At 35.4% G+C, this 17,280-nt stretch overlaps 1 protein-coding gene across 7 annotated transcripts in view; it reads right to left on the bottom strand.

The window, feature by feature from the left end:
- The window catches only part of CNOT4 (CCR4-NOT transcription complex subunit 4), a 139,653-nt gene that overhangs the window by 47,470 nt on the left and 74,903 nt on the right, over positions 1-17,280 (bottom strand). For 4 of the 7 annotated variants that reach the window (XM_067747103.1, XM_067747099.1, XM_067747100.1 and 1 more), the window contains 5 exons: positions 16,571-16,768; positions 9,421-9,507; positions 8,561-8,662; positions 7,693-7,818; positions 4,821-4,954 (listed from right to left, as the gene is read on the bottom strand). In XM_067747103.1, coding sequence (XP_067603204.1) covers positions 4,821-4,954; positions 7,693-7,818; positions 8,561-8,662; positions 9,421-9,507; positions 16,571-16,768 — 647 coding nt within the window. The remainder of the gene's footprint in view (positions 1-4,820; positions 4,955-7,692; positions 7,819-8,560; positions 8,663-9,420; positions 9,508-16,570; positions 16,769-17,280) is intronic. The other 3 variants (XM_067747104.1, XM_067747102.1, XM_067747106.1) reach the window with 1 other exon arrangement.

Consider the following 17,280-nt stretch of genomic DNA (forward strand, 5'->3'; position numbering starts at 1 on the left):
ACACACACACACACATTTTACATAAAATTTCAGAGATCACAGATACTCAGAAGCCTATGCGTGATTTAACACGCTCTACTGAGACTATTTTGTACAAGTCTCTGGACCATATCCTTTCTAAATCTCAGGGATTTACCAAATGATGTTAGTACAGAAGAACAGGATTCACGCAGTGACTACCCCCATTCTGCTAAATAAATAAGGCACTCTGGCTATGGCTTCCATCTCTCAGAGCTTATATTTGACTTTCAATAAAAATATAGCTGTATATATTTTTTAAAGATGTACATTTTCCTTCAATGTGATAAAAACTGACAAATTTCTATAGAAGTTTTCCATTCATCTTTTCTTTAGCTTATCCTCTACTGCCACCAATCTGTGGTTTAGGGAAGGTTTTGCTTAACCTTCCTTGGAATTTACAGTACATCCACTATATTTAAGCCTTAAGTACCAGAGATCTTTAAGGTCAAACTACATACAGTTATGGCATAGTTTCATTTAATTGATTTAGTTTGATTCATGTCAGAGTTTTTAATTCATGTTAGAGTCTTAAATTTCACCTATTCTAGACTAAGAAATGGCAGAGTGGGAGAATGAGCTTGGGCTTAAAAGTGACAGAGACTTTAGGTCAGAATCTGGTCTATCACTTATTTGTGTAGGATACTGGTAAATTATCTAAACTCTCTGAGACTTAGTATTCTTGCCAGTAGTAAAATACCAATGATGGCTACCACACAGGACTACTGAGGAGATTAAATGAACACAGAAGACACCAAATTTCTGTTCAACCCTCTTTCTACCTAAATCTAAAGCTGAACATCTTGATTCCTTCAACGGTGGCTTCTTTGAGCCACATAAAGTCAGAACCACTTACCTTGAGTGATCTGCACACCCCATAATCTGTCCCCCACATACTTGTAGGTAGGCCTATGCACTGTCCTGGGCATACAGCAGCCATCTAGCTACTACTATTCCTGTCTCAGTCTTCAGTTGGTGCACAAATAGTGCCTCAATGTAAATAAAGGTATCTCAAAGCCCCAAACTTAAAAACAAAATATCCAGTCCACAAGCATCACTACTGCATGGCTCCCTTACTCCCCATTCTTTACATTTGTATTCATCATTTCAAAGTAACTTACTAATATAGAAAAACAGCATATCTACAGTCAATACTCAATCTGACTGATACACTCTCAAACTCATAATAATGGGGATGTGTGTGTGAAGAACAAATGACACACATCCTCTAATTTATTACTCAAGTGAGACAGGAATAAGACATATTATAGAAAATTTCACTTACTAACATTAATGTGCATCAGGGGACCATGTCAGGGTTCAGTGACGATTAGTAGCTATGATACTTTTAATATTTGTACTCTGGATTAATTACAAATGAAAAATGTACATTTTAAGTTTAATGTCAATCTATAAAGTTCCAAGTTTTGTTTTCTTGCAATTCTTCTAAAACTGCTACTCACTACACAGGAATGCCAAGAAGAGGAAAAGGAACCATTCTTTTTCTTTGTCTTCCTGGAAAGTCTAATTCTCAATTTATCTTGAATAAGAAAAATGTTCTCTGTAGGGCAGGACCATAGAAAGAGTTGTACTGCTCATCTTTCTAACTTGGCAGACTAAACTTATCTACAAATTTATATAACTTTATACAAACTTATCTACAAATTCATCCCTACCACTGTACCTTGTATGGTGGCAACGTAGAAATGAAGACCAAAGCAGACTTTCAGTAATACTGACAGTCAAACTTACTCTCTTACAGGGGTTAGCATGGAAAGAAAACAAACTATAGGAGCTGCCAAAAAACCAAAACAACAAACCCACAACTCTCTGTAACCTGGGCCATTAACTGTCCTTAATAAATTTGGGGGACTTGCATTAAACAAACAAAAAACAACCCTTCTCCCTCCCCCCAAAACCTTCCTATATCATGTACTTATGAAAAGCAAAGGTAACTATGTCAAAATTTATTCTGGTCCCCGCTGAAGTTCAGTTGCACTGGTTTTGGGCAAAATTATCAAATGGGAATACTGTTTTAAATTCCCCTTTTTCTTCTTTTTTTCCTCTACAACTTGTGGCTGCTATAACACTCCTCTCCTGTTACTGAAACAGTTACAAATGTGCTCTGACTACACCTTATATGAAGGCAAAGTCAATAAAATATTAGTAAATCTTTTAATAAGGGATCACAAAAAAAATAAAGAAAGCTAACTACTGTTAAAACGCTAAAAAGACATTTGTAAATTCCAATTTTCACTTCCAATCTAAAGAAAAAAGCTCATAAATTAAAAATAGCAAGGTATTTTCGCATTGTGATTAAAAATTTATCTCAAATAAATGGTTAAAATCATATTTAAGAGTGAATAAAACACTGGAGAGATCTCTATAAAAGTAATGCAACAGGATGCCTGCTAGCACCACTTTCTAACACTGTTCTTTAATTTTTAGCCTAGGCATTCTCAAGTAGGAAGAGATGATGGTGGGAGATCCGATTTTAAAATGCAGGGAAAAGACCAAAAAAAATCTTTCCTGAGAGACACCAAAGACTTAAATAGAGAGATATACCACATTAATGGTTGAGAGGATTCAATGTTATACTGCAGAATATAAATTCTCCCAAAATTGATCTATAAACTCAAGTATTTTGAAACAAACAGACTTGGTCAACTAATGGGAGAAGCCAGTCTATATACTGCACAGAAAACACTTAAATACCAATAAAACATGGCAAAGAGATACGAATTCACAATGCATAAGTTCACTATATTAATCAACTATAAATCAAAATGAGATTTTTTGTTTATCAAATTGGTAAATGTGCAGAAAAAAATACTCAATTCAAGTAAACAGGTACTCACAATCATTGACTCAGAGGTTCTAAGAGCATCAAAACTATAACCAAAATGTTTACATGAAAAAATGTTCATCACAGTATTATAAATAATAGCACCAAAATGAAAGTAAGATAATATACATCAGCAGGAGACTGGTTTAATAAATTTTAAATACTCACATATAATGGAATACTACACAGTCATAAAAATTGCTTTCATAACATGGGAAAATATTCATAATAATGGGTATTAAATTTTAAAATGTAACAAACCAATGTGTTTTGTGTATATATACATTCACAGGAAGGAAAAGGACTACAAGGAAATATACACTGCAAGGAAGATACATCAAATCATTTTCAGTGAAAACGTCTGAGTATTGAGATCACATACAATTTTTACTTTCTTCTTTATGCTTTTGTATATTTTTCAGATTTCCTTCAATAGAAACATGACTTTTATATTCAGGGAATAACAAATGTAGCAAAGAGATCATCTAAATTTTACGTTTCTGCTCTGAATTCTCTAGGGGCTATAAACCAGAATATGACTTTAATTAGAATGACAACACTTTTAATGAGAATAAAGATGTGTATTTAAAAGCATCTGAAATAAATTTTTACTACAATAACCTCATTCTTATATAATGCACTACAGAGTTAGCAACCAATGAGGTAAATAATAGCATAGGTTCATAATAAAATAAACATATGGGGTGGGGACAAAAAGATCAACGGAAAGGGTTAAAGCTTATCAACCCAAAAAGATTTTAAACTTAGCTTTTATTCTTAGCTTTGATAAAACAAATTTCACATAGTTTATTATACAGTAATCTTATGTTTTGCTCTATGGCCTCATATATTTATATACACATGTACATATGTGTGTGCAAATAAATAGGAAGTATTTAAATTTGAATTGCCTTTATAAATAATCTTTACTATCGAAGTGAATAAACTTAACAAGGACTTCAAGAATTTAAATACAAGAATAAGTTTTGAAGAAACTGGCTCTGATAACAATTCCTGTAGTTATTATTAGCTATGTTTAAAAAATGGCCCTTACATTATTTTAGTGCTAAATAAACATGGGACTACAATGGGACTATGTAATAACCAGACATTTAAAACATCACTTAAACGAATTTAACTTTCGAATAAATTTTTTTAAAAAGAAAATCGACCTATTTAAATTAATTACAGCTATTTACTTTAAATGAATTCACTTTACAAAAGTCAGACTTATCAAAAAAAAAAAGATCCTGACACATCAAACTTAAGGTACATTCAGAATAAAGTATAACCCCCAAATTATTGTTTTATTAATCATACCATTTTCTCACAGGCCATAACCAAATACAATCCAAGATGTGAAGATCACCATATCAGAATAAGACTCAATACATAAAATTATAAATTTGTTTAAACATCAACAGAATATAGGTCTACGCAAAAATAAGTTGTCTCCAAGATGAATAAGATCTGAATATGGGATACCCTCCTCACTCAGAGGACAAAAGACTTCGGTGATTCCTGAGACTAGACAACCATGAATACTTCTATCCCCAACAAAAAATGCTTCAGATAACGCCCACTGTCCCTTTTACAGTGTTTTCCCCCTCATTACATCAGGAGGGAAACCCCAATTAGGTGACAAGAGCCTTTTAAATAACCCACATCTCTTAATTTCCTTTTTATCAAGGAGAGTGTTCCCAGGGCTCAGGGTAGTCTGCAAATCAATGCAAAGGGGAAGCATCAAGAGGCTCATCTGCAGTATTACCAGGGAGCAGCAGGCAGCAAATATTCAAACCCAGAAATTGTGACTCAACATTTCCTATATAGTACAACAATTCTGCACAAATGACAGACACTGTCAAGAAGGATCCTGCCTGAAAAAGATGTAGAATGAAAAGAGAAGATTGACAGACATGAAGGTAAGGTATCTGATTACACTAATATCGGTACTTACGTATCATACCTCTGCAGTGGTGTCACTTTGTTCTTATTCTTATCAACTGAACCCGTAGACAGCTGAAGAAAATTGGGGTTTAATTTATATAACTCTTGAAGTAGCTTCTGTTCATATTCTTGGTGTTTACCCGCCTAGTGGAAGAAGAAATTAAAACTGCAGTGGGACTCACAAAGTGGCTGGTATAAAATGCTGATGTACTTTATGAATTACTAAAGCTATTCTAAATAAAACACATAAGGATTTGTCATGGCGTCAGAGAAACCTGTGAGGAAAATGTCACAGAACTTCTAGACCAATGAAAGTTCTTGCAACAAAACTACAGGAGACATATTCCATTAACTAAGGCATTTCATCACCCATTTTATGTGGAGAAAAGAATACTAACAGACAACATTTTTGCTAGTTTAAAAAACTAGAGGGGCCCTTTTAAACTTACTTCCCCATCTTTCACATAAGAATTAAGTCTTCTAACAGGTCATTACAGAAGTTTCTGAAAATCACTGAAAAATTAGTCTCTCTTTTTAGAAGATTGATAAGTAACACACAGATGAAGAGTTTTACTATATTTTTCATTATCCTAACACTAATTAGCACATTAATTTGTTTTTACATAAAAGTTAATATATTTTAAACTTTAGACCAGAGGATGGCAATTTAGAGCCAGCCACTTTGTTTTTATAAATAAAGTTTTACTGGAACACTCATGCTCATTCATTCATGTGTTATCTATGACCTCTTTTGTGCTACAACAGCAAAGTTGAGTAGTTGCTGCAGAGATCATATTCCCAGAAAACATAAAATATTTACTAACTGGCCCTTTACATAAAAAGTTTGTGAATCCCTGCTCTATACACAACAAAGACAACTCTGTATTTACTGGAGTTGGTAGCTGTCTATCAGAAGGCAGTGTCACAAATGTGATGGAATAAATCAGAAAGACTGACTGTGGAAACTAGGCACATACAAAAAAAAAAATTACAGTACAATGAAATTACTCTGAATAACTTTTTACTATCTGCATGTATATTATGACTGCAATGACATTTTTTACTTACCTGCAGGGTTGTTAATTATTTTAAAAGTGTGGTCTAAATAGATGTTATGGGAAAACCAAAACCAGAACAGAACAAAGCAAAAACAAAACAATAAAAACAAGGGCAGTATCATCTAATTGAGCACAACTGTATCATATATATTGCACAATGCATTGTTCCCTGTTCTGAGAGGGCTCTTGCCTGTTCACCTGGGTCTATAAATATTTCATATGGTACTAAATTTTGAGTTATGCAGTAACAAGGAAAGATCTGTTTTTTGCCATGATATAATTTGCTCAAGTTTCCTTTCTACATTGACAAAGTGTTTTAACGAGGAAACCCCTTTTCAAAGTAATTCTGAACTAAGAAGAGCAAGATGAATTCAGGACAACAATATGAAATGAATTTTAAATTGTTAAGAAAAAACACAGTTTAGATGCGGATTTTACATCTTTAAAACATAAAAAGCCCTGAAAATTCTTTCTGCAAGCAATACTTCAGGAGATATTATGGCTTTCGTTAGCCACAAAGAGCTCAAATTGGTATTCAAATGATTTAACAGGGGCAGTTCATAGAGACAGGTTAAATCCCATTACAAATAAATTCTAAGGGACTGTCCATCCATGTCCTTTTACTCTTCAATAATACTTAAGTGAGATCAACTGGGGCTTAGAAATTCCTTGACAGAGATTTTCATTGTAATAGTACCCACTGGTAAAGCACAGTTCCCACTAGTCAAAATTCAGCATGAAATGGTTCAACCTTAGACTTCATCCAAAAGAAGAAAAAAATCAAGATGCATTTATTGGATAAGCAAGAAATAAGTAAGTCATCCATCCCCGTTAAATATCACAGAGAACTTATTTTAACACTGTTTTTAGATCATAAAGACAATACATACTGTCAAGAAATCCCAATATATTTATTATAATGGGATTTAATCTGTAGTAACTCCAAGTCAAAAAAGGTAATATTTCATTTCATTTAACAATCTGCTCTGAAAGGAGCCCCTCCTAGACTGTCTCTAGCTTGACTTGGAGAATGAAAGGCAGTAATCAATGCCCCCCACCTTCTAAATGAGAAGTATTCCTGCAAAAGTCCACAGCAACAATCTGAAGTCCTCACCTATAACAGGGAAGTGCAGTATTGTGCTTTGGCATAATCCTCATTTAATATGCCGTATGGTCAACATTTTTACTTGTAAAGGCATGTTTATACTACAAATTGAAAGGAGACAGGAGAACAGGAAATGTAAAAAAGAACACAGGAAAATAAGCCTTCAATTCACCCTTTACAGGACACTGACTCACTGGATACTTTCATGGGAAGAATCATTTTATAAAAATAATGTTAGCTTTTCAGCAGCATCTAATAGAGTATTATTTTCTAGCATGCTCTGTGAAGAGTAGAGATGGGGTGGGGGACCTCATAATTACAATATCCCACTTGGCTTTCATTTTGCTGACATTCCCCCTAAAGTAGCATTTACCAAAATGCTTTCCTTGGTCAATTAAGTCCTGGTTCTACATACCCCTCTGGGATATGTATTAGCATATTAAAGACTCTAAGAAGTGTTGCTGGGGTTGCGGGGGGGAATCTATTGATCTTTATTAATCAAGCATTTTCAAACTTAGTGGACCACAGAACCACTTTTATTGTAACAATATCCTGCAGAACTGATATTCCATGGAACACTATGTATTTGGAAAATGCTACTTTAAAGTAATACCAGTTTAAAGAAAAAGAAAATTCTTAGTTTTTGCTTTTGTAATTTTAACTTATAAAGAAAAATACTTCCTTTTCTGCAAAGTTGATAATTCACATTACTTTACTACCTGCATTTCCTCTTTTGTGAAGCTGGCCGCCTCGTCCCCCAATTCATGTAGGTACATGCAGTCAGGCTTTGGACACTGCATATTCTTTAAGAAGTAACTGCAGTATTTTGTTGTACCTAGAGATGCCTGCAGCAAGAGGAGGAAAGCGGAGGGGGGGAGGGAAAAAGACCCAAAATGTGAACTGACACCACAATGAAAATTTCCATATTTAGTGTTTTCATTTCACCTAAAATGAGGCACAGGCACAACAAAACAAAGTATGGCTGTGAATACTAGAGAACTAAACTATTATTAGCAGGATTTATTAAAGATGATCATTTAAAAGAACTAAAAAAAAAATCTCGGCCTATGGTTTCCAGAGCTTGAGCACCCAGAGTATTTCCCTAGAGGTCAGAAGAGTAGAAAGACAAAATCTGTTCCATGTTTTAAGTGGTTAGGCACATAAGACAAATTCCTTTTTCTAATTATGCCATCCTTCTTCCACTTACTTAAAAGCATTGCTTGGTGGGACCCTTCATGCAAACCTGAACTGATCAATGCCCAAATATTTAAGGACAACAAATCAGAACAATTATCTATTTCTGACAAGGAGAGTAATAAATCCATTTTCACAAAATATGTGTAAATATAAGGAGATTTTTAAATATTATCCCTTAATAATGAATGTGTTTACTCCTAGCTGGTAAAACAGGACCCTACATAGGTCAGCTATAAACAAATTAGCTGTCATAGGTTGGAATGGATGCCTAAGAAGCAATCTTCAAATTAGACTCCCTTCATGTAATATGTAAAAGCTACGCTCTTCTCTAGTTAATACATGTTATCCCTTCCCCCTTGAAAAAAAAAAAAATCAAGAGGACCGTATTACCTTAAGTGTTCTGCCATCTACCACCACATTGTTGACACACTGTATGGCTCTGAGAGCATCTTCCGACCGGATATAGGTTACGTAAGCACTGGCGCTTGGACCCTAAAGTGAAAACCCACTGTTATTAGTATCAAATTCAACAAAAACTTAACAACAACAAAATTATCTTGCAACCTGCCTAAGGAATTCTAAAGGCCTTTACTACTACTTTCATTAATAATAATGACAATGATTAGAGGTAGTAGTAGCTTTGATTAAACCATATACTAGTTCATCTTAAGATAATCATACTTAACAAATTTTATCTGATTTTAAGTAGACTAAAATAAATATGAATAAAATATCATCTTTGGCTTGGCATATATTTTTTAAAAAAGTCATCTGACAGGCTCGTCAAGGTTACAAAAAAACATACTTTGAAAGTTAGATTAAAAAAAAATAAGATTTGAAGACAGTGTCAAACTATGTTCTCCCCAAAATAAATGCAATCTGTAAGAGTATTCTATCGGCTAATACCAGCATAACAAAGACGCTGTATTAAGTTCACAATATCTGAAAACATTATTAATTAGAAATCATTATATAATTTAACTGCCTGATAATAGACTCAATTCCCCCTCCCCTTCAAACCATCACTAGATCTCTGTTTTACTATTTCCGTCTTATTACTATCACAGTTAAGTCCTGAAAAGGTCAAATAAGCACCAAAAATTCCCCCACCCAACCAACAGAGGTCACTACACTGCTTAAATCTTTGACACTTAAGCTTTCTAATCACAGAAAGCAAGTTTTCCTTCTGAGCAGCCCAGGTCAAGCCCAGACCATAGGGAGGAAAGGCAAAAATCCCTATAATTAGTTACCTGTGAGCCTGCATATGATGTGCTATTATTGATGACAACTTTATGTATTTTACCAAACTTCCCAAAATATTCTGGTCGTTTTAAAACCTATAAAAGAAGAAGAAATAAGGTATAAACTGTCTCCATTTCATCAACTTTATCCTTATAATGGGGACATATACCATCCCTCTTCAGTGAAAATAAAATAATTTTTAAAGTTTTCTAGTAAATGTGACTACTTCCTAATTACAATTTGTGTGGTTAACCTACAGGAAAACATCAACAATGTCTAAAAGCTATTCTTTATTGACCCACTGAATAGAAACTGAGACTAAGTTCAGTATTATCTATTACATTCTAATATCTACACCAATAATCTAAGGGATTTTAGCTTCACAGTATTCTTAAACACAAAACAGATCAAATATCTTAACCACATTTTCATTAATAGATGATCATTATAAGAAAGTAATTCTCAGAACAATGACCAAGATTATGTATTAAACAGAAACAGAAACTCAAGAACAGACACCAGTAGAGACAGTCTTTACTCATAAATCTATTGTATATAATATTTTATATATATTAAAGCATTATTTATAAGTTATGCATTCCAAATATGGTAACAGAATGTTCTTCAAACTTCTATGCTTTATTACTCTGTGTGTGTCAATAAATTTTCCTTATGTCAATTTCACCATTTCTCAACTGTCTCCTGTTTTTTTTTCTCTCTTTTTCCTAATAAATAACAAATGTGAGGTTATGGATGAAAAAAAAACTGGGGAAACAAATTTATACAATATTTTCTCTACTACCTGGTTACTTCTTTGTGGTCATTTTCCCTCATACTTGTGTCATCTCCTTTACTATGTGATCACTATATGCATTCACTTAGCTTCTCTAAAACTTACTTAACCTTGGCTAACCTGATACAAAAACCTCTCCCATGATTTGCAACTACCTCAAAATTAAATTTGTTCTTTTCCTAGAATTCATCTATAGACCTACTGTTCTTACAATCTCTCCAGATAGCAAGCTCTCTCTCAATGAAAGCTTTTTTTTTTTTTAACATCTTTATTGGGGTATAATTGCTTTACAATGGTGTGTTAGTTTCTGCTTTATAACAAAGTGAATCAGTTATACATATACATATGTTCCCATATCTCTTCCCTCTTGCGTCTCCCCCCTTCCCACCCTCCCTATCCCACCCCTCCAGGCAGTCACAAAGCACCGAGCTGATCTCCCTGTGCTATGAGGCTGCTTCCCACTCAATGAAAGCTTTATGCACATATCTGTTCAAGTGTGTGCAAAGTATCCTTACCAAATACTCTTATACTCTTGATAATATTCTCACATACTTGCAACTTAGCTAATATGTTCTGCATCTGACAGAACCAAAGCTTTGTGAAACAGTCTGTGATTGGGGGTGTCATTAATTCTTAACAGTTTTCAACTTGATTTATTTAAATTTTTTTACCTTATTTTATTTTAGGTTTTTATAAGTATAGGGTTTAGGCCTTATGTTTTCTACAGCCAACTTTAATGGATTAGAAGGTGAAGTGACTACATTGGCTTTCAATCTTTCTTCTACCCAAATCCCCCGAGGGATATGGCGGTAGGTGTGGTAAAGGCAATGACTCTTGGGTTGTTCACAAAAAAGTCTTAGAACAGAGGGTTAGGGAAGAGTATACCTTGAAAAGCTTTCTGGCCAGTGGAGTATAGAACTGTATTCAATATTCCAGCTTGATGCATACCAACTCAGCAAAAGGCCTCAGCCAAAATACCTGCTTCAAAGGATTCAGGCTGGTTACAAGTTGTGCTGCATCAGCAGCTCATATCATATCCAAGTTTACGGCAGTAGTTCTCAATAAAGGCAGCATCAAGGGAAGCTGGAACATTTTGGAACTCTGTGGGAGCTTTTATTAGGGAAGGTTGTCAAAGTAACTGGGAGACACTATTCGTGTTCAGTGGATGGGAGCCAGGGAAAGCTTACAGCACTCAGGCTAGCCCTGTACCACAAAGAATTGTCCTGCACCACTTTTGAATGTTCTACAAGACATTCATCTAGCTGAGAGGCCTGTTTACAATTAAGTGAACCTAGAAACAAATTATAAACATAAAGTAGTTCCCCACAGTTTTGACATACGTTGAATTTAAAAGCAAATAGTGTGTAATTAAGGGACTACCACAAGTGCTTTGTTTGAAATTTTACTAAGAATTGTTTCAGAAAAATCACATCATTGGCACTTCATGGTACCTGAGGTGCCAATACATACACCTGTAACAATCTGCCTTTGTAGTTGTCATATTCACAGTGATTCTACAAACAGATGCAAGCACCTATTTTATAACATACTGGAAAAAAAAGTACTTTACAAACTTATATATGCATACAAGTCATTTGAGAATCTAGTTAAAATACATATTTCAGACCCTGAGAGTCCGCATAATTAAGCTCCCAGGTGATACTAATGCTACCAGCCCAGGGGCCACACCTTGAGTAGCAAGGTTCTAGAGCAGAGCTACCCAAGTATTTACATGCAGAAATAGTCTTTTTATAATTTTTAATTTCTCCTTCATTTTTTTCAAAGTATGTATCTACACAGACAGATATTATCAAGAAGTCATTGCATGAAACTTAAAGGGTGTTATAAAATATAAGTTTAAAAAAAAGTGGGTACTGGGTCTGAAAGGTTAAAAGCTGGCTTATGGATAACACCTTCATAACAACATAAGATTTGTACATAATTACACTGAGGAGCCAGAATAATATTTTCAAAGCACAAATCTAGCCATGTCATTCTGTTCTTAAGAATAGTTAATAGCTTCCCATTGCCTTTAAGATAAAGTGCAAACTCGTTAGCATGTTTTAAAAGCCCTTCATTATCCCTTACCACTTACCTTGTCAGCCTCCTCTCTCACCCTTTCACTCTAATTTTCCAGCCAAACAAATCATTTGCAGACTGAGCTCTTTCTCATCCAGAAGCATTTGTATAATTCCTGTATCTGAAGCACTTTACCCCAGAGATAGCAGGAGAGTACACATCTTCCCCCCAAGGTCAGGTACCATCTCTTGTGCCTCCACAGCACACAGCACTCCTCATAGTGTACTGTTGCTTTTATAAATAAACAGGGGCTACCTTTTTATTGGTTTATGTTCAATGTCTTACACAATGCCTGGCACGCTGTAGGTACTTAATAAATGCTTATTGAAAAATTAAACTGTCTTAGTATTGAACAAAAAGAGTAACATGGGGGAATTCCCTTGTGGTCCAGTGATTAAGAATCCGCCTTCCAATGCAGGGGATGAGGGTTCGATCCCTGGTCAGGGAACTAAGATCCCACATGCTGCAGGGCAACTAAGCCCACACGCTGCAACTAAGACCCAACACAGCCAAATAAATAAATAAATACAGATCTAAATCTTTAAAAAAAAGAATAATAACATGGATATAAAACACTAGTGGGCCTTAATGTATTAGAAAATGGCCTATGGCTGATAAGAAATGGTTTGCCCAGGCAAGGGAAATTTAAATAATTTAGACGCTCTATATTAAGTTGCACATTACAGATTCTGTCTGAACATAAGTCAACGAGCAAAACAATACTCTAGTAAATAAAAAAGGTAAAGAGTATGGGTAGCAGGCAGAACACCCTGCATATCACCACATTACCCATATATTTAATGTCCTATATTTACTTCACAGTGAGCCAACTTTAGTACTCATTACCATATAAAAGGCCACATGATAGAATTATAAATTCCCAATGGCATACCTAATGTGTAAAATGTCTTCCTATATATTCTTTGGGAACACAGTCAAGTGTTCATGAACACCACAGAGAAAATAAAAAATGTGGTAAGCAGATGGAAGGATGGATGGATAAATGGACGGATGGAGGAACAACAGACCATTCACTGGTGTAAAATACATTGGAATAGGAGCTTTAAGACCAGGGAGGGGAGGATGGGGCTGGGTTTCTAGCCCTGGCTCTGCTATGAAATAGCTGAGTGATCCTAGGCAAGTCACTCAACTTCCTTGTGCCTCGGTTTCCCGTTTGTAAAATGAAATGTTTGCGTCTTTAAAGTCTTTCAGTTCCTCCAACAAGCTGCTCTTTCACACAGTCACGAACCTGAAACATCCTTGTCCTTATTCGCTGCCCAGCTAATTCCTAATCATTTTTAATCATCCTTTCCTCAGGGAGGCTTTTTGTGGATCTCTGTACTAGCTAAATTCCCCACTGTTACATGTTCTCAAAAAGCCCTGTACTTCCGTTTATAAATGCTCAGCATGCCTACAAGGACTTAATTCTGTCTTCTCCACTGTCTGTAAGCTTGTACGGGTAGAGACTGTCTGCTAAACCACTTCATCTCCAACATCAAAGTACCTAACAGATTGTAAGTATTCAAGAGTTAATTTACAGAATGAATGAATTAGGTTCTGACAATATAAATTTTTAGGATTTAGGAGATGATTACCTCTAATCATTACCTCTAATTACCATATCTTCTAAGATAGTTTTTTTTTTCTATTGAGCGATAAATGAATACATTTGACTATCAATCTTGGCATGAAGTTTTCAGATGTACAAAAATTATTTTCAAAACAAGCTTTAAATTTTCCTAAATGTTCCTGTTTTGCTAATCAGAATTCAGTCAAATATCAAACTGTCATCATCCAAAAATAAGTAAATCACAGGGATCTTCTTTGTCTCAAAAGTTACCCTAACAATTTGAAACTTCGAGTTTTCTAATGAAGCTGACTTTAACTTTTCCAATCTGAAAGGGTTAGACAGTTACATTAAGAAAAATTTTAAAGATAATATTTAGAAGTAGTAGGATTTAATAACTAAAACACTAATCTCTGGTCTTCCTAGGCTTTCAAGAGAAATAAGAGAGAGAAACTAATGTTTAAGAAAATTCACGGGCTTCCCTGGTGGCGCAGTGGTTGAGAGTCCACCTGCTGATGCAGGGGACAAGGGTTCGTGCCCCGGTCAGGGAAGACCCCACACGCCGCAGAGCGGCTGGGCCCGTGAGCCATGGCAGCTGAGCCTGCACGTCCGGAGCCTGTGCTCCGCAACAGGAGAGGCCACAACAGTGGGAGGCCCGCGTACCGCAAAAAAAAAAAAAAAAAAAAAAAAAGAAAATTCACTGTCCTCTCACCAAGCACAATGATTTCAAAAGTATAAAACCAGGACAGTGATTTTTAAGTATATTTAGACTCATGATAAAATGTTCTCTCTCACTAGCCAACCCCTAGATTAATTTCTTTCTGTGTAATAGTTCTTCAGATTAATCTTACTAACATCATGTTATTTGAAATGAAAATAAGAAATCTCTGTACATAAGTAAAAGCAAACCACAGATTCTAGAGAAGAGGTAGGAAACCTATAATCCAAACATCAGACTGAGACTATGGCTTAATTTTATCCAGCCTTTGGGTGGTGCTCTGTATGCCTCCAGTACCACAGGTGACTGGATTTTGTATTAAGAAAAGCAAGTACATCCATATCCAAGAGTTATAAAATCAAAATAAAAGTTCCATTAATTTACTGGAGTAGCAGGAAATTCCCTGGTCGCCTAGTGGTTAGGATTCCACGCTTTCACTGCCATTGCCCAGGTTCAGTCCCTGGTCAAGGAGCTGAGATCCCACAAGCTGCATGGTGCAGCAAAAAAAAAAAAAAAAAATTAGTAGGAATAAATAGAGGTAGGTAAATAAAAAACTTGCAGAGGCAAGAAATGATCTCTGGTTGGAAAAAAAAATAGTGTTGAAAGAGGGAGACAGAAGCGTTGGGACAAAGTTGTGGCAGTGTTCAAGAGTGAAGTGGGATTCTGCCTGTCTGGGGAGTTAAGTATTAGATTTAGGAAAAAGGGAGAAGTGGCTGCTGAGGTTAAGTCACAGGCCTAAAATGAGCTCTCTCCTTATCATCTCTTATTAAAGAAGTCTTCTCCAGTATGAACCCTCTGACTTTGGAAAGAACGTCTCCGGAAGATCATGTAGCCCACTAATGCCAGCATCTCTGGACCTAGGTCCTAGTAATTCTTGAGCTGCCTCCACATTTATTACCAATGATAAAGCCTTCTTAGTAAGGTCACCCTGATTTTTCTCCTCTACTGATCATGAAGCCCTTCACAGCCTCAATACACAGTAAACTTATCAGCAATAAATATTTTTTATTGTCTCTAAACTGATTTGTACAAAATCAATGTATAGACACCTTAAATTTCCTCCTTCTGGGGCCTTTAGCCCACTTAGCCAAGTCAAAGATTCCCACCTCCCTAATCATATTCACTACAATCCTCCCTCTGATTGCGACCATCATGAGCATTACTTCAAACCCTTCTCAAGGAGTACTTTTGACAGATTCCCCAAATTCGGCTCTCTCCAATATTCTGGTTGCCAGTCAGTTTCTATCTGCCTTCCCAACAATCTAGTCAGCACCTCCTGGTATATCAGAAACTAAAAGTTAGCAGATGTGCATCCATGGGCATCAAGGAAAGTTATGAGTTCAACATTATTCTAATAAGGCTGGTGGAGGAAGGAGAGAAAAGAGTTAAGTAATAAACAAAAGGGTTAAGACGTCCCCTGCCTCCAAACGAATGACAAAGAACCTGGTCCACAGTTTCCGTTCATCAAATTCTCCCTCTTTCCCCAAAACTGGCTTAAAATGAATGAGTAAAGAATGATGATACAGTATAGCAACAGTTCTATCACTGTTCTATAACCGAGGTTCACTACTTGGGCACGATTTAAAAAAAAAAACACGGATCTTTGGTGGGTTTATGAAACTGCATCTCCACTGTTGGTCCTTAATACAGCTACAGAAAAGAGGAAACACACACAGAGTAGTCATGTCACATTAGCCTTAAGAGCAAAATAGAACCATTATCCAACTTTCACAGGTTATTAGCACTAAAGGGGACTTTAGAGATCTAGTTCAACTGCTTAGTTTTACAACTGAAGAAAATGAGCCAGGGAAGATTAATACATTTGCCTAAGATCACAACTGGTCATTGGTTTCTTAGTGATTATTAAAAAAATATTTCCCATTTTCTCCTAAGTTTTAATATTTTCAGGTAAATCCTGCAGTTGGGCAGAGTCAGCTATTATTTCCAAATATACAAAAAGAAAAAATGCCAAGTTGAGAAAGAAAAGAGAAGAAGACTTACCTCTGGGTCTGCTAGGCGCTGAGACAGACCTACAACAAAGACGAGGTTTTTTTGTACAACACGTACACTAGCCAAATGTTTGCGATTTTCTGATATTTTCTGTTTTCTCTCATTTTGTTTCTGTTTTTTCTCATTCTTTATCCTTTGCAGTTCTTCCTGGGAGAGTGGTTTATAAACTGCTGGGTCTTCTGGATATGGCTGTAGGCATAAAACAAATATAGAAGTTAGCATTAAATAAACAGAAAACTGTATGAATAACAATTATCAAATTCTGGATGATGTGTATGCACATCACATCTCCCTTTGTTACAACTCCCTTTTTATGAATCTTTTCAGTTTTTATTTAATAAAAGTTAAATGTTATATAGAATTGTTTTAAAATACTATTTAAACCACTTATTGTGCTGAAATTTGAAACATCACCAAAGGTTCTAAAATTTAAAACAACAATATTGGTATTCCCTACAATGCCTAGCACACAGTTTACAGGAAAATTAAGCTTCTAAGGTACTGTGTAAGAGGCAAAGAGTATAAGTTCTCTCATCTAAATATGGGTTTATGTATTACAATCAACAAATATTTAATGAAAACTTACTATGTGCTTGGAGATTAATGAAGTACTTATTCCTTAATACATTCCCAGTCTAAGGACACAGATGAGCAAATAAACAGCAATACATAGATCCTCTGGCCCAGGAGTTTGAACTTAG

This window comes from Pseudorca crassidens, chromosome 8, assembly GCF_039906515.1.
Source record: "Pseudorca crassidens isolate mPseCra1 chromosome 8, mPseCra1.hap1, whole genome shotgun sequence".
NCBI classification, from domain to species: Eukaryota; Metazoa; Chordata; class Mammalia; order Artiodactyla; family Delphinidae; genus Pseudorca; species Pseudorca crassidens.